General features: G+C 44.2%; 2 protein-coding genes across 2 annotated transcripts; one reads left to right on the plus strand and one right to left on the minus strand.

The window, feature by feature from the left end:
• Positions 1-6,216: 6,216 nt before the first annotated feature.
• On the minus strand, positions 6,217-6,763 carry LOC127309988 (histone H4). The gene has a single exon (XM_051340697.1). It carries the CDS (start codon positions 6,675-6,677, stop codon positions 6,366-6,368), a length of 312 nt encoding a protein of 103 aa, XP_051196657.1. The 5' UTR covers positions 6,678-6,763; the 3' UTR covers positions 6,217-6,365.
• An 8,239-nt stretch (positions 6,764-15,002) lies between these two features.
• Positions 15,003-16,873, plus strand: LOC127309997 (cyclin-P4-1). The gene is made up of 2 exons (XM_051340706.1): positions 15,003-15,658; positions 16,357-16,873. Exons 1-2 carry the CDS (start codon positions 15,018-15,020, stop codon positions 16,655-16,657), a joined length of 942 nt encoding a protein of 313 aa, XP_051196666.1. The 5' UTR covers positions 15,003-15,017; the 3' UTR covers positions 16,658-16,873.
• Positions 16,874-22,178: the final 5,305 nt, after the last annotated feature.

The following is a 22,178-nucleotide window of genomic DNA, read 5'->3' on the forward strand; positions in this document are numbered from 1 at the left end:
TGCACCCATTAATGAAGAAATATATAGAGCATGCTAAAATTTGGTTTGCATAATTGGTTTCTCTAAGGTCTAGATAATTTCTAGTATTGAGTTTGAACAACAAGGAAGACGGTGTAGAGTCTTATAATGTTTTCAATATGTCTTTTATGTGAATTTTGCTGCACCGGTTCATCCTTGTGTTTGTTTCAAATAAGCCTTGCTAGCCTAAACCTTGTATCGAGAGGGAATACTTCTCATGCATCCAAAATACTTGAGCCAACCACTATGCCATTTCTGTCCACCATACCTACCTACTACATGGTATTTCCTGCCATTCCAAAGTAAATTGCTTGAGTGCTACCTTTAAACAATTCAAAATTTATCACCTCTGATTTGTGTCAATGTTTTATAGCTCATGAGGAAGTATGTGGTGTTTATCTTTCAATCTTGTTGGGCAACTTTCACCAATGGACTAGTGGCTTCATCCGCTTATCCAATAATTTTGCAAAAAGAGCTGGCAATGGGATTCCCAGTCCCAAATTAATTAACAAAAATAGACACTCCTCCATGGTATGTGATTGTTGGACGGCACCCGAAGGATTCGGTTAGCCATGGCTTGTGTAAGCAAAGGTTGGGAGGAGTGTCATCATCATAATAAAACTAAAATAAAAAGGCACTCCTTCATGGTATGAGATTGTTGGCAGGCACCCGAGGATTCGGTTAGCCATGGTTTGTGAAAGAAAGGTTGGAAGGAGTGCCACCCAAAATAAAATAAAATGGGAGCCGCTCTTTGAAGGTTTGTCTGGCAAGGGGGTTAGAGTACCCGCTACCATTCGTTGACAACAACATACACCTCTCAAAACTTTATTTTTATGCTCTCTTTATGTTTTCAAAATCAAAGCTCTAGCACAAATATAGCAATCGATTCTTTTCCTCAATGAGGACCATTCTTTTACTTTCAATGTTGAGTCAGTTCACCTATCTCTCTCCACCTCAAGAAGCAAACACTTGTGTGAACTATGCATTGATTCTTACATACTTGCTTATTGCACTTATTATATTACTCTATGTTGACAATATCCATGAGATATACATGTTACAAGTTGAAAGCAACCGCTGAAACTTAATCTTCTTTTGTGTTGTTTCAATATCTCTACTTTGAATTATTGCTTTATGAGTTAACTCTTATGCAAGACTTATTGATGCTTGTCTTGAAGTGCTATTCATGAAAAGTCTTTGCTATATGATTCACTTGTTTACTCATGTCATATACATTGTTTTGATCGCTGCATTCACTACATATGCTTTACAAATAGTATGATCAAGATTATGATGGCATGTCACTCCAGAAATTATCTGTGTTATCGTTTTACCTGCTCGGGACGAGCAGAACTAAGCTTGGGGATGCTGATACGTCTCCGACGTATCGATAATTTCTTATGTTCCATGCCACATTATTGATGTTATCTACATGTTTTATGCACACTTTATGTCATATTCGTGCATTTTCTGGAACTAACCTATTAACAAGATGCCGAAGTGCCAGTTCCTGTTTTCTGCTGTTTTTGGTTTCAGAAATCCTAGTAACGAAATATTCTCGGAATCGGACGAAATCAACGCCCAAGTTCCTATTTTCACCGGAAGCATCCAGAACACACGAGAACCGCCAGCGAAGGGAGGCAGGGCCACCACACCACACCCCGGCGCGGCCTAGGGGGGGGGGGGCGCCCCCCTAGGGTGTGGGCCCCCCTTCGACCTTCCTGCGCCGCCTCTCCGCCTATAAAAAGCCCCTGGATCAGAAAACCCTACATCAATTGACGAAACCCACGAAAACCTTCCAGAGCCGCCGCCATCGCGAAGCCAAGATCTGGGGGACAGGATCTCTGTTCCGGCACCCCGCCGGAGCGGGGAAGTGCCCCCGGAAGGCTTCTCCATCGACACCGCTGCCATCTCCACCGCCATCTTCATCACCGCTGCTGCTCCCATGAGGAGGGAGTAGTTCTCCATCGAGGCTCGGGGCTGTACCGGTAGCTATGTGGTTAATCTCTCTCCATGTACTTCAATACAATGATCTCATGAGCTGCTTTACATGATTGAGATTCATATGAGTTTGTATCACTACTATCTATGTGCTACTCTAGCAAAGTTATTAAAGTAGTTCTATTCCTCCTGCACGTGTGTAAAGGTGACAGTGTGTGCACCGTGTTAGTACTTGGTTTATGCTATGATCATGATCTCTTGTAGATTGCGAAGTTAACTATTGCTATGATAATATTGATGTGATCTATTCCTCCTACATATGCATGAAGGTGACAGTGTGCATGCTATGTTAGTTCTTGGTTTAGTCTATTGATCTATCTTACACTATAAGGTTACTTAAACATGAGCATTATTGTGGAGCTTGTTAACTCCGGCATTGAGGGTTCGTGTAATCCTACGCAATGTGTTCATCATCCAACAAAAGTGTAGAGTATGCATTTATCTATTCTGTTATGTGATCAATGTTGAGAGTGTCCACTAGTGAAAGTGTAATCCCTAGGCCTTGTTCCTAAATACTGCTGAGTTACTACTGCTTGTTTCTTGTTTCTTGTGTTACTACTGCTGCAATACCACCACCATCAACTACACACCATCAAGCTATTTTTACGCACCGTTACTCTTGCTCATATATATTTATACCACCTGTATTTCACTATCTCTTCGCCGAACTAGTGCACCTATTAGGTGTGTTGGGGACACAAGAGACTTCTTGCTTTGTGGTTGCAGGGTTGCATGAGAGGGATATCTTTGACCTCTTCCTCCCTGAGTTCGATAAACCTTGGGTATCCACTTAAGGGAAAACTTGCTGCTGTTCTACAAACCTCTGCTCTTGGAGGCCCAACACTGTCTACAGGAAAGGAGGGGGAACGTAGACATCAATACCTGGTGGTGGAACACTGATGTCCAGAAGGCTATTAAGCAGAAGAAAGATTGCTTTAGACGCCTGTACCTGGATATGAGTGTAGACAACATGGAGAAGTACAAGATGACAAAGAAGGCCGCAAAGCGAGTTGTGAGTGAAGCGGGGGTCAGGCGTATGAGGACCTCTACCAGAGGTTAGGCACGAAGGAAGGTGAAAAGGACATATATAGGATGGCCAAGATCCGAGAGAGGAAGACGAGGGATGTTGACCAAGTTAAATGCATCAAAAACGGAGCAAACCAACTTCTGGTGAAGGACAACGAGATTAAGTATGTTGTTCGCGGAGATGCAAAGGCGGTCCAAATATGTGTCGCGACCGCTCGTGTCTAGGCGGACGTTTCGTCAGTCCCACCTGGCAGCAACATATGTCGATGTGTCTTCTCGGGCGCGTCAGTACTGGTGATAAGGTGTTGCTTTGGTACTCTACGCCACGTTAATGGCGATGCATCTCCTACCGAGCGGCCGCGACCCACCTCTGCCAATGAACTTAATGGCGATGCCACGTGTGCCACACCCCTCAGCTGCCTCCGGCTTATATAAATAGGGGTGCGTGCTTGGGTGCCTCATATCATCTCCTCCACACAAACCGTAGCCGCTGCACCACTCCCCCACAATCCCGTGAGGAATCCATGGCTGGTCCAAATGGTCGGCGAGGCGGTCGAGGCTGCGGGCGCGGTCGCTGTGGCTAGGGTGGCTGTGCTGGAGCAACACCACCCAGCTGCTCGCTGTCGCATGCGCCGTCGTCATCTTCAGAGGTGGCGAGGTGCTTCGAGTTCATCCTCCGCATCGACGAGGACCCCCTCGACATCAAGCGGCTGCCGGACAAGTTCGTCTAGTTCATCGATGGTGCCAAGATGGCTGAGTTGCAGCTGCGGGAGGCCATATGCGGCAAGATGTACCTGCACACCGGGTAGGAAAAGTTCCCGGGCCCACAACCTCGAGGTCTGGCTACCTACCCACCTTCCTCCACGAAGGTGACGGTGAGATGATCGTTAGGTGTTTGACAAGACATCCTGCCGCAGGCAATACCATACGGACGAGTCCGACGAGGATACCGAAAACTAGTGTTGTTCAAGTGTTCTTTCTTTAAAGCGAATATGGCCACCGACCAATTGAAGCCACTAGTGTAGGCTTCTGTATGTTTTTCCTGCGCATCGAAGAACAACCGAGCACTCAGAGCCAGCTGGATTTTCTAGTTTGGGTGACTCAGAGTGCCTAAGAATATTCTTTCTTGTCAGTGAACACGCCAAAACTGCGAAGCCAACACTAGTTAAGTTTTCTTATTTTGCAATTTTTAAACCATATTCCACACTATGTAGTAGTTTGTGTAATTTTCATATCTATATTTAAATGAAAATGATAAAATAGGTAAAAATAGTATGTGTCGCCCCGCTGGGAGATGTGCGGTCAAAAAGACCAGTTTCGCGTCCGCAGACCGATGCAAACGAACGTGTGCTACCACTTTGGGTGTCCGATATGCGTCGTCCCGTTGGAGATGCCCTAATGCACAATTTTTTGGCACAGTCTTTGAAGCACAACTTTGACCACTAATAAATACTGAAATATATAGATTGGTAATGTACAGATGGTATCATTACATCCTATTCTACCTGAGTGAAAATATAATGTCTTTTATGTTCCATCTTATGACCAACTAACGGGAAAATAAAGAAATATACACTATGCACACTTGAACAAAGTTTGTTTCATTGCTCATTTGTATACTAATGCTTATGGTGTAAAATATTTTGTGTTCCTATGATCTTGTTGTTTTATGTTAACTGTAATTTCATGTTTAACTTGTAATTTTTGTTTACTCGTAATACTTGTTTTACACTTTAGCAGCAATGATCATCAAGATATGAAACTAATAGGAAGAGATGCCAAAGTCCATGATTTTTTATCACTTTTATGGTCGAGTACGAGCATAGGTTAAGTTTGGGATGACAATACATTGAAAATGTATGCCTAAACTTTGTTCTTCTTTATATGATATACTACGATATTTGCTCTATGTCGCACGCTAGGTCTTCGTAATTGTCACGATGACCTTTTGTCTTGGTTCGATGTATGTTTTGGTTGAGAGAGTCATCGAAAAGTCTTATTGCAACATGACAAGGAGGTCGGTTAAGGCTTTCGGATGCAGGCCTGCACGTTGTTAGTGGCATATCGTTGTGAGTTGGAAGGGGTGCGAGCCCTTGTAGTGCGAGGGTACAAGCGAGTATATTGTAGGGGTACTGTCTGGCACCCATCACCATAGCGAAAAAGGGGCCCGCTCTACACGTGTTTTGTATGACGGCGACGAGGAGGGGTAGGGGGTGACGGTTCCTACATTGAGGTGCCACCTGAGTCAACGCTGGGGAGAGAACTGAGCAGTTGACTTAGGTATACTGATTATATATATATACCCACTAATGGTGCTGAAAATCGGTGGAGCTTTTGGTAGAGAAAAAGCAGCATGTGGTGGAAGAAAAAACAGAAAATGATTCATGGTGCAAACAGAGCTTGGCTCTGGTGGTTAGGTCCCTTGTGGTGGAACCAGCCCACCCAGGTTCAAGTCCTAGACTTGACATGGGTGTTTGCATTTACCTGGATTTATTCCAGGATTTAACCGGCGCTATGCTTTCAGTGGTAGGTGACGTGCCCGTCAACAGCGAGGCGCCAGTGGTGACTTCGTCAACCTCAAGATATGCCGGCTCAGTCCCTCGGAGGTGCTCATAGGGGTAGGGTGTGCGTGCGTGCGTTCATAGGGGTGTTTGTACGTGCGTGTTTGTGAGCGTCTGCGTTGTACTGTGTTCTCAAAAAAAAAGAAAATGATTCATGGAAGCAGTTACACGAGGCCGTTTGTACAATTGACAATATGGAAAACAGAACTTAGGTATCTGAAATTCTGAATAAATATTCACGGCAACTTGACATACTAGATGATACAAGGAACCAGATTCACAGCTCCACAGAAACTTGGAAAATAAAATCTACGTCTAGAACAAGAACAATTGAACTCAAGTGATATAGCCGACATGCTGATTTGGTCGTTGTGTTTATTCTAACAGTAGAACTGTACAAGAGAAGCCTGCAAACTTGTTCGTCATGGTCAAGTGTGGCTAATTTAAAAACTACGCTTCCAAAATTCAGGCTCGGACGAAACTCAGCCGAACAAAATTCTCTGAAAATCAGGCTTATTTCCACCTCAATCGCACAGTTTTGCAGAACCGACGGAACTGCAATAGTCAGACTCTCAACGGAAGCACAATATTTGCACACAACCAAATCAGATTTCGAACAACAGATACGAACAGCTCTGTTCCACAGATCTCACGTTACAGCTGGATTGGATCTAGTAACAAGGAAACAGCGAACTACACTACAAACATAGATTTTTTTTTCCATCTGAACACATCGAAATCTGCAGCAGGCAGGGGGCTCTAGCCGCCGAAGCCGTAGAGGGTGCGGCCCTGGCGCTTGAGCGCGTAGACGACGTCCATGGCGGTGACGGTCTTGCGGCGGGCGTGCTCGGTGTAGGTGACGGCGTCGCGGATGACGTTCTCGAGGAAGATCTTGAGGACGCCGCGGGTCTCCTCGTAGATGAGCCCGGAGATGCGCTTCACGCCGCCACGGCGAGCGAGGCGCCGGATGGCCGGCTTGGTGATGCCCTGGATGTTGTCGCGCAGCACCTTCCTATGGCGCTTGGCGCCGCCCTTGCCGAGCCCCTTGCCTCCCTTGCCGCGTCCGGACATGGCTTCGAGCGGCTTGAATTCGTGGAGCGGCGGTGGTGGTTGTGGTGGCGCGCTGCTGCTGCTCTGGATTTGGTTCTGATTTTTGGGAGGAAAGGGGCGGGGCTTTAAAAGGGGGCCAGAGGTGGGAGGAGGGCCCTGGCTGCCGTTCGATTCGGACGGAATAGACGGTGCAGATCGCGATCCGGGGGAGAGTGCCGCGGATCGGCGGAATGGCGAGAGAAGCGCGTGGGTGGAGTGGCGGGGGTGGGTCTGAGATTTCGCTCCGTCTCGAAATTTTGAGCACCTGGGCGCGGGGCTTTGCTTCTCCTCTTTCTTTTGCAAATTTTCAGTTTCGGAGTCATGTCCTTTCTGTGATACTGTACGCCTAGTAAAATTTCAGACCCTATAGATAGCAATTGAAATCAACAATTTTGTTCCTCGAGGAATATATTAGAGCATCTTCCTTTCTCCAAATAAATTTGCAGCCCAGCGTGACATTTGACCTCCCACAGCCGCGCACCTTAAAGCATGTTTTAATCTGACGCGGATCAATACGGTGTCCGGCGGTCCAAACCCATCCCGCTATATAAGGGCGTTCCAGGGACTCTGGACAAAACAAAAACCGGCGTCGCCCGCGGTGGGCCGGCCAACATCATCAGTGACGCAGAGGTTTAACCCGTCGCCTACCCATGGTCAAGTGCCCTTTGCCCAGGCGACGTAGCGAAGAGTCGCGTTGCGCATGGCCATGTGGCCATCCCCGTCGGTGTTAATTGCGACCAACCTTTCCCCGCCATTTCGGCTGCCGCCACTGTATAAAAGGAGAACACGCCTTCTCGGCGACTCCAAACCATTCGCGCCGCTGCTCCCCACACTCGAGCCATGTCGAGCAGTCGTCGCATCATCCTCGTCGCCAACGGATTCAGCCGCGACAGCCTCACCATCGCCCAAGCATGGGCATTGTACAGCGCGCGCTACCCTGTGCCGTCGTACATGCGCCTATCGAGCAGCGGCGGCTGGAAGATGGCCATCAACAGGATCGTCGTACCACATGCGTCCGCGTCGGGGACTGACCGGTGGTTCGACGAGATCAGGGATCAAAGGCGTCGCCTGAGCCCAGAGGAGCGCGCGTGATCCTACCTGGGCCGCCAGCGACAACGACGGTACGTGGGTGGACTTCTTCGCCACGCGCCGGAACGAAGAGTTGCGCAACATCGACGACCTTATCGGGACGCTCACGTTCTGGAACAAGGAAGAGCGTGGCCGATTATGGGGCGTGCTGTGGCTCACCTTCTTCGCCGTCCTTGAGGGAATCCGCAACGACGCGCCCGGTTGCAGATGCAACTGTCCCCGCCGCAATCACCATCGTGCTGGCTTCTAACGGGAACGACCTCGCGTTCGTCGTCCTCACATTCTTCTTCCTCAGGGACGACGCGCTCGATGCTGTCCTCCTTGCTGTACTGCATCTCTCCCTACCACATGCCGAAGCGCGAGGCGAAGGAGGAGTACCATACGTTGGCGCCCCAGCGCAGGTGTGCCGGTGACAGCGGCATCTCGATGCTCAAGCCTCCTCGTCCCCAAGTTGGAGGTGAAGGAGGAAGAGGATGAGTGGTGTCGCTCCTCCGCCAACGATGCGTTGTCGCAAGCAGCGACGACTCAGAAGACACGCTGGCACCGGCGTTCATGTCGTCGCTAAACGACCACAACGCGTGGGCGGGCAACATCGAGGACATGATCACCCTCCCAATCCGCGACAGCGGCATGCCGCTCGTCGACATCACGCGCAACGACGACGAAGCTGGTTCAAGCCTCGCAGCAAGCCTCTGCCAACGAGGACTACAACTTCTTCTAGTATTACGATCGCTCCAGCGCCGCAGTCGCCATTAGTTTGTTTTAGTTCAAATTTAGTCGATTTTCATTCAAATCTTTGTAATAAATAACATGATTTACTTTCAGAAAATAATAGAAGAAACTTGGGAGGATTCCTCCTTTTCATTAATTAGTTCAAAACACACAGCGGTCCTATCATATTTTGGCAAGGTGTCATCTTTTAAAATATTTTGTATGTAAGTATTTGTATGGCAAATATGGTCATATGGAGCAGCTAGGAGATAGTGAAACTAGGCAAACAAGACTCCATCGGCGTGCGTGCGTGCGTGCGTGAGAGAGAGAGAGAGAGAGAGAGAGAGAGAGAGCCTCTCATGAAGAGGTGAACTATATATGCAGGAATTGACCACTAAAACCACATGAATTGCTATTATGCTTCAAAATAAAATTGCAAACTCAAAATCTGTCTTAAGCAAGCATACAAAAATCAAAAGTAGTACATTGTGTCATGTCGCAAACACATGGTTCAAACATAAATAAACTAAAAAATGTTTAAATCATGTTTAGAAGCGATAATCTTCATCATAAGAATTTTACAGAAAATTCTAAACCAAAAACACGTGAGGCAATTGCTTAATTTCCCAGTTCGCGATGAAAGACTCTATCATATGAAATGCCAGCGAAAAACTATGCCCCCCCAAGTAGGTCCAACGTGACAAGATGGTTGGTGCATGTACTTATATGGTGCATGTCTTAGATGAGATCAGACTCAGAGTGTCATCTCTGCATCTTTTGGGAAGAAGATATTTAATCGATTGCTTAAACCTGATGATTGGCATCTGCGGATGCAATGCAGGATGCATGATCCAACTTTTTTTTTGCTCCATGAGGATAAACTAGTACGCTCTCACATGGACGAGTCACTAGGCGGAAGCTGGACCAGTACCACGGATCCCATAAAACCGGCTATTAAATCCCAAAAGGGCAAAACAAATGCAGGAAATACCTGACAAAGTGGACCAGGACAGGGAACACACTAACAGTGTAACGTGCCAAGGTGTCGCACTCGTACATGTGCCTTCTTGTGGGCATATTCCTTCCATCTCCAGCCAGTAGCCAACTGATCGGATCCATCCATACATACGGCTGTTTCTTAATTTCATTTGAACAAGCAGGGGAAAAACAGCTCGCAGACTTCAAATATCGGATTCCGAATCCACAGACTTTTCTTTCAATGGACGTGGCCCGAGCAATACCTTTGGAAGCAATATAGCTTAACAATTTGCAGGATACAATGCGAGAAAACTATAAGATCTATTTAGATCAATTAGGATGTACCGTTTCAAAATGGACGTCATCTTAGAGTTGGACAGTATAACTAAGAGTGAGAAAAATAATATTATTGCCCTTCAACCATTTATGTGTCCATTTCAATTGGACTCCAATACCGGGAAACTGTTCTGCGGAGTGTATCAGTTAGGAGTTGTCACAAGGCAAACTAGAGATCCTACCGGTTGCCATCCAACATCGCTTCAAAATTTAATGACCGGCAACTCGTTCGCTCCCAAAGGTCTACGAACTGCAATCATGCTTATCAGCTGAGAGATTTGGAAAGAGAGAAATGAGAGAGTCTTCAACAACAAATCTTCCTTGCCCTCGATTGTCATGGAGAAGATGAGGGAAGAAGGAAAGGATTGGGTCCTTGCCAACGCGAAGAACCTGGCGGAGCTTTTAGGCTGACCATGTTTTGTTTTGTTCCTTTCCGGACGGGTTTTTCTTTTCCTGCCTTCTCTTTTTCTTTTATGGCTCTTGCCATCCCCTTGTTTGCTTCTCCTATATTAATATAAGGCAAAGGCTTATTTTGCCTGTTTCAAAAAAAAAAAAAAAACTCGTTCGCTCCATGTTGTAAAATATGAGCATGCCATATTTATAAATTTTGACGACGTGGGCTTAGCCCAGTGGCTGGGGTCGCAGTAGCGCACCCAACGACCAAAGTTCGATTTTTATTTCATTTATTTACTTATAAATTCTTTTTATTTTTGGTACCATGACATAAACTACCGTGCATATGTGTATCATCTTTCTGCTAGTCTCTTTATGTGGAGACGAAGATAAGTCATGTCAACCCGTCCTAGTCTGTCAACTATTATCTTGATAAAAGAGGACTAAATTGCACAAAACCACCACTTTTTAGGACTATGGGTACATGAAAAACCAGTTTCGACTCTTTTGTGTGGATAAAACCACCATTTTTAGGCTCCAAGTTGTGGATAGCTCGAATATAGTCCATCGCTTTAATAACCAATCTTACAACAGCGGTTTTGTGGTAAACATGCAATTTACTCTAAAATGGGAGAACACACAATAGATGATTAAGGCTTAGTTTGATAAATCAATTTATTTTTATTGGAGTACTTAAAAGTGTTAAAACCAAAGTATTTTAGCTCCTGAGTAATAAATACCATAGTATTTGCCCTTTCTTGTTTTTCTAAAAGAGGGACCGTCCTCTTTCTCTCATACTTAGAAAAACATGATTTTAGAGAATAATTCAGATTTAAAATCACAATATTTATTGCATCAAAACACTTTAAAGTATTTAATACTTAAATATTTTCAGAAATCAAAGTATTCTTTGAATACTTCAAAAAATACTTTGATGCCAAAACGGGGCCTGAACGCGCATTGGCATATCTCATTTGGAGGGTTCAAAAACCCGTTATGTGGTTTATAAGGTTTATGATAGTTCATTTATTTAAGCTAGTTTGAAAATGAGGATTGGAACTGTGAAACAATTGAAATAGATTGCCACCGACTCGTTTGTCTGGTTTGGTGTTTCGCACACCCTTAGGGCATCCTAGCCCACCCCCTATAATTAAAAGTGGTTCCTAGATGATCTCGTGCAATGAACTCCCTAGAAAACTTTTCGCCCGGTCGTTGCAATTTAATACATAAATCCACAACATTTAAAATACATGGCCCATATAATAGTCTCGCAATGCATACAAATAAATAGCATAATCTCATAGTTCGTAGACATCAATGTCATAGATCATAATTAAAACAAACCAATAACACATATCATAGTAATTCTCGGTGCACAACCGTCACGGGGTCGCATGCCCGCTCTGCAAACCCGTGAGGCATCGAGTTCTGATTGGTGATTGCCACATCCTCCTACCACTGAGCCTAGTAGTCTAATTTGGTGGCAATCCAGCTGGAATCAATTTGTGTTTTGTGCAAGTCATTACCGGAATCCTGATGTTTTTGGGGAAAATACTTATGTTATGATTCTTGGCACAAAAAAAACTCCAACGATTAATATTATGTGCTAAAACATGTGGCTAACTTATACAACCAACGTAGGTTCACGGTTCTGTAAAAAAAAACGTAGGTTCACGGTTTACTCACCGCGGTTCAATTTCGCTCAATTTTAGTGTGTTATCCGTGTTTCTGGATGGCGTACCTTTTCTTTGAACTTCCGCGCACACTCTGTTCCACTAGATGGTCCATGCGCTATCTGCAATAACCTGGTAATCAACTGGTATTCGTATACTTATCAAAAGAAATGAAAATTTTCGTAGTTGGTGGTTCGAAATTTTAAAGGTGGTCCTACCCTTTCCTCGACGTGTCGAGACACATGGAGCCTCCATGGAAAGTTGCTATATTTTCTGTTACATTTTTTTCAAAAGACCAATAGACCAAAAAAGGATCTTGATGTGTTGTACTTAAGGATTTTTTTGGAATAGTGCCCCCCTCCCCTCCCTAGGCAAGCTATGTTAGTGTGAACAGGGGGCATTGGTATTATGTGTCGCCCTAGGGGTCCTAAAATTTGTGGACCAGTATGGGTTCGTTGCTTCCTAGCTTTTCACGGTGGCACTGATAGTGATACTTTCACGCTGGCAGTGATACTCATGAATGTAGTTGTTGGAGGGAAGATTGACCGATAAGTTTCTCTTGCGAGACATATCTCTCCTTTGGAAGAATATGACTAGCAGGTCATGTACATATTTATTGTGAACAATGAGTGATGATGACTAGTATATCATAGTGCTCTAAGTTCTCCACTTGAGCAAACCGAGCCAACATTGTAACCCCTAACAAAAATGTTCCACCAATTTAATAGTGATGCACTTTTCCACTTTGTTGGACTTATTAAATTAAACACTCATGAATTTGTTGCCAAAACACTCCCTCTGGTCCGGTATTCTGGGCTTAATAGGAATAGCACCGCGAGCAAGGTGCAATTGGCTAAGTTGAGTCTTGTTTTCTCGTACGACTCCACCAATGAACATGCCATTTTGATTTCTTCCATTAAGTATAGCTATTAAGGTGGGAAAGTGAACCATCGTTTTAGTCCACCTCATGCAAAGAAACCGTTTCACACAACCTAGGAAAAAAGAGAGAGAAGCATGCGGTGTGGCTAGGAGTAAATCTAGGAGCCAATTAATTAGGGAATTAAATGAAAGCATGCCTTATTCCTTAATTTTTTTGGAACAAATAGTTTTTCACAAGGAGCCCAGAATACCGAACCGGAGGGAGTATTTCTTGCGGTTGCTTAACTCTACCCATCAAGACGGACTTGATCATTCCATGCGAAGTACAATGCATTATCCTCATCCTTCGTCCATTTGAGCTCTCTTTGTTCGCCCTTCTTCATCAAACTACAGATTTCAAATGAAATTAAGTAAATTTATCAGGATATATCATCCTATCTCATTCACAAGAAGAAAAAGGACAAAAACCCTTGTTGGAATTGTGCCGAACGGCATGGGTGTGCCCTTGGGATGAGAAGGGGAGGACGTCACCGTCGTCGGTTTTGTCGCTCCTATGATGGTGAGAGCTTGAACGGAGACCAGCTCGGCATCCTCCATCTCCATGGACGTGCTAGACTCGGCGACGATGGGTCGAATGGCTGTGGCCGGGGTCGGCGGCAACCCTAGGCTGTGAGAGATCTGCGATGGATCGAATGAAGGCGGTGGGGCTATGAGACGGCCGAAACTCGATGATACAGGAGGCGCAGTTGGAGTTTTCGGCAACGAATCGAACGACAGCTGCGACAGAGATATGGCTGCTTCGAGTAACAACAGATACCGACGAACGAATTTGGAGTGGAGTTGTAGGGCAGAGGAGGTTGCGGGGTGTTGGCACAAGTTAATGGTGGTCGACATAGGCGATGCTGGTGATGATGCGGTGAGGGCGGGGAGAGTGTTGTGTGGAGAGGGTCAAGGTTTTCCTCTGGAGAGTCTACGACCGGGTATTTTTGAGAGTTGGCCAACACGAAGCCTCTAAACGAAGGGATCATTTGATTCACAGGATAGGAAAAGCATAGAAATAGAAAAAGTATAGGATTGGGATGTCATGCCTACTTGAATACTATGAGAATATGAAGTTTTTTTGATCGTAGTAAAGGAATTTTTCATGAGGTATGACCTAATATTTTTTTCCTATAAGATTTACACTAAAAGATTTCTATAGGATTATTTTCTATAAGATATGTTCCTATGAATCAAACAACCTATGTAGGAAATTTTTCTATATTATTTGAATCCTACATAATTCATATACAAATCATATGAATCAAAGGAGCCCGATGAGTTTTTTTGGTCCACTTTAGCCTCTTAAAACCAACTTTTTACTGCTCTAAACCTTTGTAGGGGATTGGCTAGAGATGCACTTGTACTTAATGAAACGAAAATAGCATAACAAATATCTCTTTGATGAAGAAAAAAAATGTAGTACAAAAAACAAAAGAAAAAACAAATGATGATTGGTGCTGGAACCACATGCATGCATGGTGGTCCGACGTGAGGAGCAACGTGCGCGGCCTAGCTGTCTCCCGGTGACCGAATCGGGTGTACTGCTCCGCACACAGACATGTCAGATTCCGATGCTTCCCCTCCTGAACTAAATTACTACTTGCCCAGGCGTTTTCTACCCTCCGTCAATCGCACTCGACACTCGCGTGACAGTACGACACACATGCTGCTGTTCCAGCAGAGTACGTACGTTACTTAGTTAATTAATTGCCATCTCAAATAGATCGACACCATCCTGTTAAAAAATCGACACCAGAAAATATGGGTCGATACGCAGTGAAACCCACGTCGTAGAAGAAGGTAAAAATCAATGAAATTAGTTACTGCCGTTCCAGACGCTTGGTCGTTGATTAGGCGAGCAGGAGCAGTCGCTGGGCACGTACGCTGCACGCGGTCGCGAAATTTTCGCCTGTTGCGGCAGATACACGATGGACCGGTCGAGCTTTGGCGTGCGAAACGCCCAACAATCGTGGATTACCTGGAGTGGAGAATTCGAGATAAACGCTGCCTAACGGCTGGAAAACGACCGGCCGCATGCCGCGCACGCGAGCTTAATCCGCTCTGGCCCTCGGATCAAGATCCGACCATCACCGATCATCTCTCCTTCGGTGTGGCCTGCGGCAAGAGCTTGATCAGCATGGATCGTCGTCGACGGCACGACGGAGATTGACCTGCACGATCTGGAGTTACAGCAGAGAAAGAGCAATTTCATGGCAGATGGATGGAGGTGGCCGCTACGCTATCGACGACGCCGCCGACAAAATCCACCTGTACAGACGTGCAGCAGAGGCCAGCAGAGCGTGAATTCCCCCTCCTCGCGTTTAACTTTCCCACCCTTTATAACCACCACCACCTCCCACTCCCACCTCACCTCCCGCCCTCTCTCACCTCCAGCTCCGAGAAAGCCCAGCCGACCGACGGATCGATCGCCGTGGCCGCTGCGACGATGGTGACGGTGGCGGGGGGCGAGGACCAGGAGGCGGTGCCGCGGGTGGTCTCGATCCTGTCGGCGCTGCTGGAGCGCGTGGCGGAGCGAAACGACGTCGTCGCGGCGGTGGAGCGGCGCATACGGGAGGAGGATGAGCACGACGTCGATGACGACCCAGAAGAGGATGTCAAGAAGACCAAGAAGAAGAAGGCGGTGTCGGCGTTCCAGGGGCTGACGAAGCCGGCCATCTCCGTCGGCGGGTACCTGGAGCGCATCTTCCGCTTCGCCGGATGCAGCCCGTCCTGCTACGTCGTCGCCTACATCTACCTCGACCGCTTCCTGCGCCGCCGCCCGGCCCTCGCCGTCGACTCCTTCAACGTCCACCGCCTCCTCATCACCTCCGTCCTCACCGCCGTCAAGTTCGTCGACGACATGTAAGTTTCATCATCCAATCCATCATCCACCCGCAATTATATTCTTTGGTTGGTCCGTGTGATCTTAGCAACTTCTTTAGTCTAACAACCTGGGTTCTTTTAGAATTCTGAAACTTCCAAATTATATACAACCTGCATTCATCTTGTTGTAGCTAGCTAGTGAGATCAACTTGACCTACCGGATAAACTGATCCACAATTGAGGTGGTTAAGTGCAGCATGATCACATAATTGAGGTGGTTAATTTGCAGTACAGTAGAGCTTGTTGTAGCATTGGCTCTGATCTGATCTGACTTCGCGATCCCCTCTGTCTTGCCTAGCACACACGGCCTCACGGACCCCCACTGTGTGCCAGCCATGTGGGCCCGGGTCTCTCATCTTTTTAAATCTCCATACCATTGTTTTCCCAACTGGCATGCCACCAACCAAAGCCAAGCTAGCGTTGCCATTTTTAGCTGGTCACGAGGACAGCTGTCCAGTGTACTTCGAGGTCTATGCCAATTGCCGCCAGCACAATTAACCATTGCTATGCATCCAAGTCATTTCTCTATCTTAGAGTAGAGCGTCGCCATCAAAATAAAGTTGTTGTTGTCGATTATGCATCGTCGATGTGCAAAGCTTTTGCGTGCTGCCGAAAAAAAATCATAGTTCTCATGATTTATTGATTGACATTGACGGATGTGGAAAATTGCAATGCAGATGCTACAACAACGCCTACTTCGCGAGGGTGGGAGGGATCAGCCTGATGGAGATGAACTACCTGGAGGTGGACTTCCTCTTCGGCGTCGCCTTCGACCTCAACGTCACGCCGGCCACCTTCGCCTCCTACTGCTCCGTGCTGCAGACCGAGATGGCCTACCTCGAGCACCCGCCGCCGTCACCCATCGACGCCGTCTCCCCCCGCTTGATGCAGCACTACTTACCGGAGCAGGATCAAGTCGACGCCACCGCCGCCACGAGCTGCCACCGCCACAAGCAGCAGCTGCAGCTCACTGTCTGATCCATCGATCGAGCTCTTCTTTCTTCTTTCTTCTTTCTTCTTTCTTCTTCTTCTTTTTTGTCCTTGCGGTGTCAGCTATCTTGGCCTCTCTCTCTTTTTTTCACCGTTCTTGGTACATAGGTGTTGGTTAGTTAGGACGGATTTCGCCATTGTTGGAAGGAGGATCAATCATGAATGGAAGCACGGATCGGATTGGGATTGTGCCCCATTGTTTAAGCGGATGCTGCTAACCTGTGTGCATGTGAGTCACAGCACACAGCCACTGCGTGCTTTGCTTGCCTTGCTTTCTTTCCCTGCTTTTCTTTCCCCCTTTCTGGATCAAATTATTCTCCGAAAAAGGGTAACTTGCTAGGATTAGATGGATGGATTGACATCGTGGGATGGTGGAGATTGGAGCACAGTCGGGTTACTGCTAAGAACATGGCATGTTTCTTGCTTACTATGCGTTGCAGTGATATATGCAGTGTTGGGACAAAATTGGCTTCACCCGAATGTTACAGAAAATGACGGGACATGGAAAAATAATTCCCAAACGGGTAGGAACTCTGAATATAGTATGAGAGCCGTTTGAAATGACAGTCTTTCTGGCTGAAATTGGTTTCTGGCGCAGCAGGCTCAACTGTCAGTGACAGATTCAGATACCCTAATAAGAAACAGCTTCAGTCAGAAGGTGTCACTAGCCAGGGACATACATGAATTTCCATAATGAAAGCATCAATGTTTCTTCATGCGCGTTTTTCAAAATGACAGTAAACAATATTTGGACTTCAGTTCCCTCTTTGCAGGGACAAAGAAGTAATCACATACAGTTCCTGCAAATAAGAACAGCCAAGTTACTGTGCAGGTTACTATGCCTGAAATCTTCACAAGAGACAACAAGCAAAGGTCCAATGCACAAACGATAAGACCCTACAGAGACATTGAAAAGCATCTTGGGTGGTGTACAGGTGAGGAGGAGAAGATTTGATGATCGGGAACAGTAGATGCATCGCATCAAGTGTATACGCGAGAATGAAAAAAATACAAGGACGGGAACGTGGTGTGCATGTAGATGTAGGGCTAGTGGTTGCGCCTTTTGCGCTGTAGTAATATATAATGCCTTTGGCCTTAATGCGGTGAGCTGGATTAGAACATGGTTGGTCACAAGCAAATTCGATCGCAAGGATAAGCTAACAGCAAGAGAGAGAAATATCTGTAGTCTGTAGACGAGTCCCTCTCTACAGATACACATTTCAACCTTTTCCAAGGTGAATTTTCTTACAAAATGCTGGTAATGCAGTTTGCGTAAAATGTGTTAACATCTGAATGTCTGATGGGTGTTCTGTCATTGTTGAAGGTGATCAATATTTTGTAATTTTTGTTTGTACTACAAGATAATCAGGAAATTTCCAGTTCCAGCAAGTGTAACTGGAATTCTTTCTCTACCACATGTGTAACAAGGATTGGCATGTGGGTACTCCGTACTCGTGGAGCACTAGCTAGCTCAACCATGCATGTGATGTGCCGATCGCCAAAGTCAGGCTAGTGGCACTTGAACCCTGTGAATCCTACCCTACCCCATGCGTGGGGAATCTGAGGCGGAAAGAATCACAGGAAGCAACCCATTTGGGGACTGTGTGATGCGTGACTCTTTGGCCATTTCTTTCCTTTTCATGAAGGCTTCCATTTCCTTTGGTTGCTTTTGCTTCCCTGTGAAATAGAGGTGGATTTGGTTGGGGGCTACCTTTTCCAAGCACTTCGGCAGCACCCATTCTGTGCAACAGAAATCATGTGTTCATTTGTGTGGGCGTCTTTAAACCTTCCCTTGCCTTGAAACCTTGCTGAGTTGCTGGTACATGCATGCATGTTCTAAAAAATCCCTGGATTTATCCTTTGCTGAGTTGTTACATGTTATACCAGTTACCTAGTAGTAGCTGACCAGACAACTAGAAGACTTCATCAGGACAAGGTGAATTAGTTTTACTGCTGAAATATGACGATTTCGCATTTGAGCTTGCTGTAAACTACCCCCTCTATATACTACCTTGGTCCCGGTTCATAGATCCTACGTGTATACATAGGATGTAAATTTTACCACCGTAATACAAGATATATATTACAAACTATATATCAACAAAAAGTTCAGATGTTATACTTTCTAATGATATAATTTTTGTATTATATAATTTATAGTCTGTTAGTCAAACTAATAATCTAGGGATACACATAGGCCTTATAGCGAAGGGATAACCAGTTTATTAGGGCAATACGCATTTCGAGAAATTTTTAAATCGATAATTTGATCAACAACATGCGAGACATATGCCATAAAAAATACACCCCCTTCGTACCGGTTTATCTAGTTTAACAAAAAAACGTTTAACCATAAATTAAGTCAATAAGACTTGTGAAGTATATGCCATAAAAATGTACCATTGGTTTCACATTCAAAAACGTTTCTAATGGTTTAATTTTTGTGACATACTCCATCCGTCCGCGAATAAATGTATGTTTTTATTTTTGAAAGTCAAATATTTTGAATCTAAACCAATTTTTTACACGAAAGTAGAAACATATGTGACATCAAATTATTATATTATTGGACTACATATCAAGATGAATTAACAATATTACTTTAGTGTTATAAATACGACTACTTTTTTCTAGAAAGTTAATCAAAGTTAATAAAGTTTGACTTAACGCATACCTAAACTCTTGCGTGTATTTACAAACGCTCGGGACGCATGTTCTCAAAATTTCCTAGATTTATCCTTTTCATCTGCTAGACCAGTTACCTAGTACCTGACATGCGGACAACGAGAACACTTCATGAGGACCATTGTGAATTAGTTTAGTGCCAACTTCCTCCGTCCGTGTACTATTAACATTTGTCTTAAGTCAAAATTTCTTAAATTTGATCAATTTTATTAGAAAACATAGTAATATTTATAGCACATTAGTATGACTTAATCAGTTTTAAAGTATAGTTTCGCAATATACCGATATGATGTCATATATGTTGCTGCTCTTTTGTATAAGTTTGGTTAAATTTAAAATATTTAACTAAAACCAAAGCTAGAAGTACAATTATTTGAGAACGGAGAAAGTAAGTATGAAAACTTCGCATTTGAACTCGATGTAAACTGCTCTGGTTTAACCTTGTTGCAACGGTAGTAAATTTCGTGGCACCGCGTTTTGGAAAGCAAGTGTGAGGAAACTTCTATTCCGTTACTGTTTTGCACAAAGGCAAGTTGACTGTTAAACCACATGTCTAGAAATAGCTGTTAGTGAGTCACTTGGTTACCACAGGGGTTTCCTCCTAGCATTATCAAATAGATCATCGACACATGGCGTCGAATTAAGGTAGAAACACTTGCACATGTGTGTAACCCAACCCATGGACGGTGACCAGCTCGGCACAAGGTGACAAAAGGTGGCCACTAGGCACCATTTATACTTCCGGGTGGCATGTTTCTTCAAGAAAAAGAAGAAGAAAAAAAGCTCGCATTAAGCAATAGCATCATGTCCTGATAAAAAAATACAATTACATGGCGCAAACAATCAATATGAGTATATGACATCCTAACGCTGGATTTTCTTTTTCAAAAACAACATTTTAAAGTCTCACAAGATTCCCAAAAAAGCTCCAGATGTTGATAATGAAGTGTTTTATCAGCATGCAAAAAATCAACTCTAAATACCTTATATTCTTGGCTGGCAAAAATGACAAAATTTGACATATAAAATGTGAGCAGTGCTAAATTTCAACCCCCGCACCCCCCAAAAAAATCTGGTAGATTTATCATTTTTGCACAGCAAAAAATGTAGGATTTTTGTAGTTTATTTTTTGCAGGTTGATACTCATCATTATATATATAGGATTTTTCTAAAACTTTGAAATGTCGATTTTGATTTTTTTTAAAAAAAATGAGCTATGCTCAGGCAAAAAAAATCCACACCCGTCCTAACGCGAGACACAATTAATACTGCCCAATTGCATGTCGCTCCAGCAACGTCAGAAACCATCATGGATGATGCGCCAACAATTATGTTCATCATGCGGTAATCTATGACACAATAGCCAACTCCTAATAAGGACACTCGTAGCGGGCTATGGACTAGTATTATGCATATGATATCAGTCTATATTATTGCTTCCATGGCCCTTGTCATAGTATTTGTAATATCGTACACAAATTCATCGCTTTAGTGTCATTTTTCTATTGGATACCCAATATTATGGTAACACATCATGTTATAACAAGCGTATATTTCCTCATTTAATACCATGCTACACAAATGCCTTCTTTGCAAGAGGCCTACTAAAAAGTAATCAAATATGGTATTTAGCATGGCCAGTTATGTTCTTCCCTAGATCGTTGGAGCTCTCTGTCCTATTGAGGTTTTGTGTAAATTGATTTCACTAAATAATGTGAAAACTAACTAGACCAAACCCACAAGTTGACTATGTTTATCTGAACTGAAACCACAACAAAAATTATGAAACGAAGGGGTATGCCCTTTTTAAACATTCTACCATTCAGAAAAAAATAGTTAGTTACCATGTGAAAATTCTAAGGAATACTATTCGCATGATTTTTTTAATAAATAAATTAAAACATCAAGGAGATGTACTCCGTATGTCCTCATTTAGCTGGCACGCACGTACACGCACGCACACACACACGTACACGCACGCACACACTCACACATACCCACGCACGCACGCACGCGCGCACACACACACACACCCACACACAGACACACACACACACACCTTTTTTTTAGGTTTAAGTAGGACATTTCATTTGATTACCAAAATATAAAGTGTATGCCATAAAAGTTATACAATTAAATTCATATTTGAACAAAGTTATTGATAGTATAATTTTTTGAACAAGCACATGTATTATTGGTCAAATTACTGACCCAAGTTAAAATATGAAAACAAGAATGCAACATGCACCGGGACGAGCACTACACCTCTACACCGCAACAAGAAAAAAAAAGCACAACAACATGTCATGATGCTATAGAAAGTACAACCATACACCAGGTATCCTCAAGGGAACTACCCAATTTTGTCAACACCCGGACACCGAAAATTGTTTTCAAAATCAACGCGTCTAGATCACACCAACTATGCTAGATAATTCGTATACATAGTCATTCTTCAGTGAATAAGAAGAAAATTCCTTGTTATCCTTACTTTGAATCTAATCAATGTTGACCTATATCAGCATATCCACTACTTCCTCGTCCATAAATAGGATGTATCTAATCTAAATACCGTGTAGATACATCCATATTTTAAAAAATCTAAGACATCTATTTATTTATAGAGGTAGTATTTGCTCATTGATCATCTAGAGGCCAAATAAATACCTACAATTTGATAATTGATTTTCAAACGATTCTCTTTTTGTGTGAGGAAATAGTAGATGTTACACTGACCATATCATGATATTTTAAGTCAGCTAGGAGCAACTTCATTTGGTGAATCCAGCTAGCCATAGATAGATTGAAATACATTGGCCGCAAA

The sequence above is a fragment of the Lolium perenne genome, chromosome 1 (assembly GCF_019359855.2).
Source record: "Lolium perenne isolate Kyuss_39 chromosome 1, Kyuss_2.0, whole genome shotgun sequence".
NCBI lineage: Eukaryota > Viridiplantae > Streptophyta > Magnoliopsida > Poales > Poaceae > Lolium > Lolium perenne.

Bases quoted from the DNA above. Each gene is read 5' to 3' on its own strand.
- LOC127309988 (XM_051340697.1), bottom strand. From the start codon at position 6,677: ATGTCCGGACGCGGCAAGGGAGGCAAGGGGCTCGGCAAGGGCGGCGCC.
- LOC127309997 (XM_051340706.1), top strand. From the start codon at position 15,018: ATGGAGGTGGCCGCTACGCTATCGACGACGCCGCCGACAAAATCCACC. The intron at 15,659-16,356 runs GTAAGTTTCATC...ATTGCAATGCAG, and splicing joins GTCAAGTTCGTCGACGACAT to ATGCTACAACAACGCCTACT.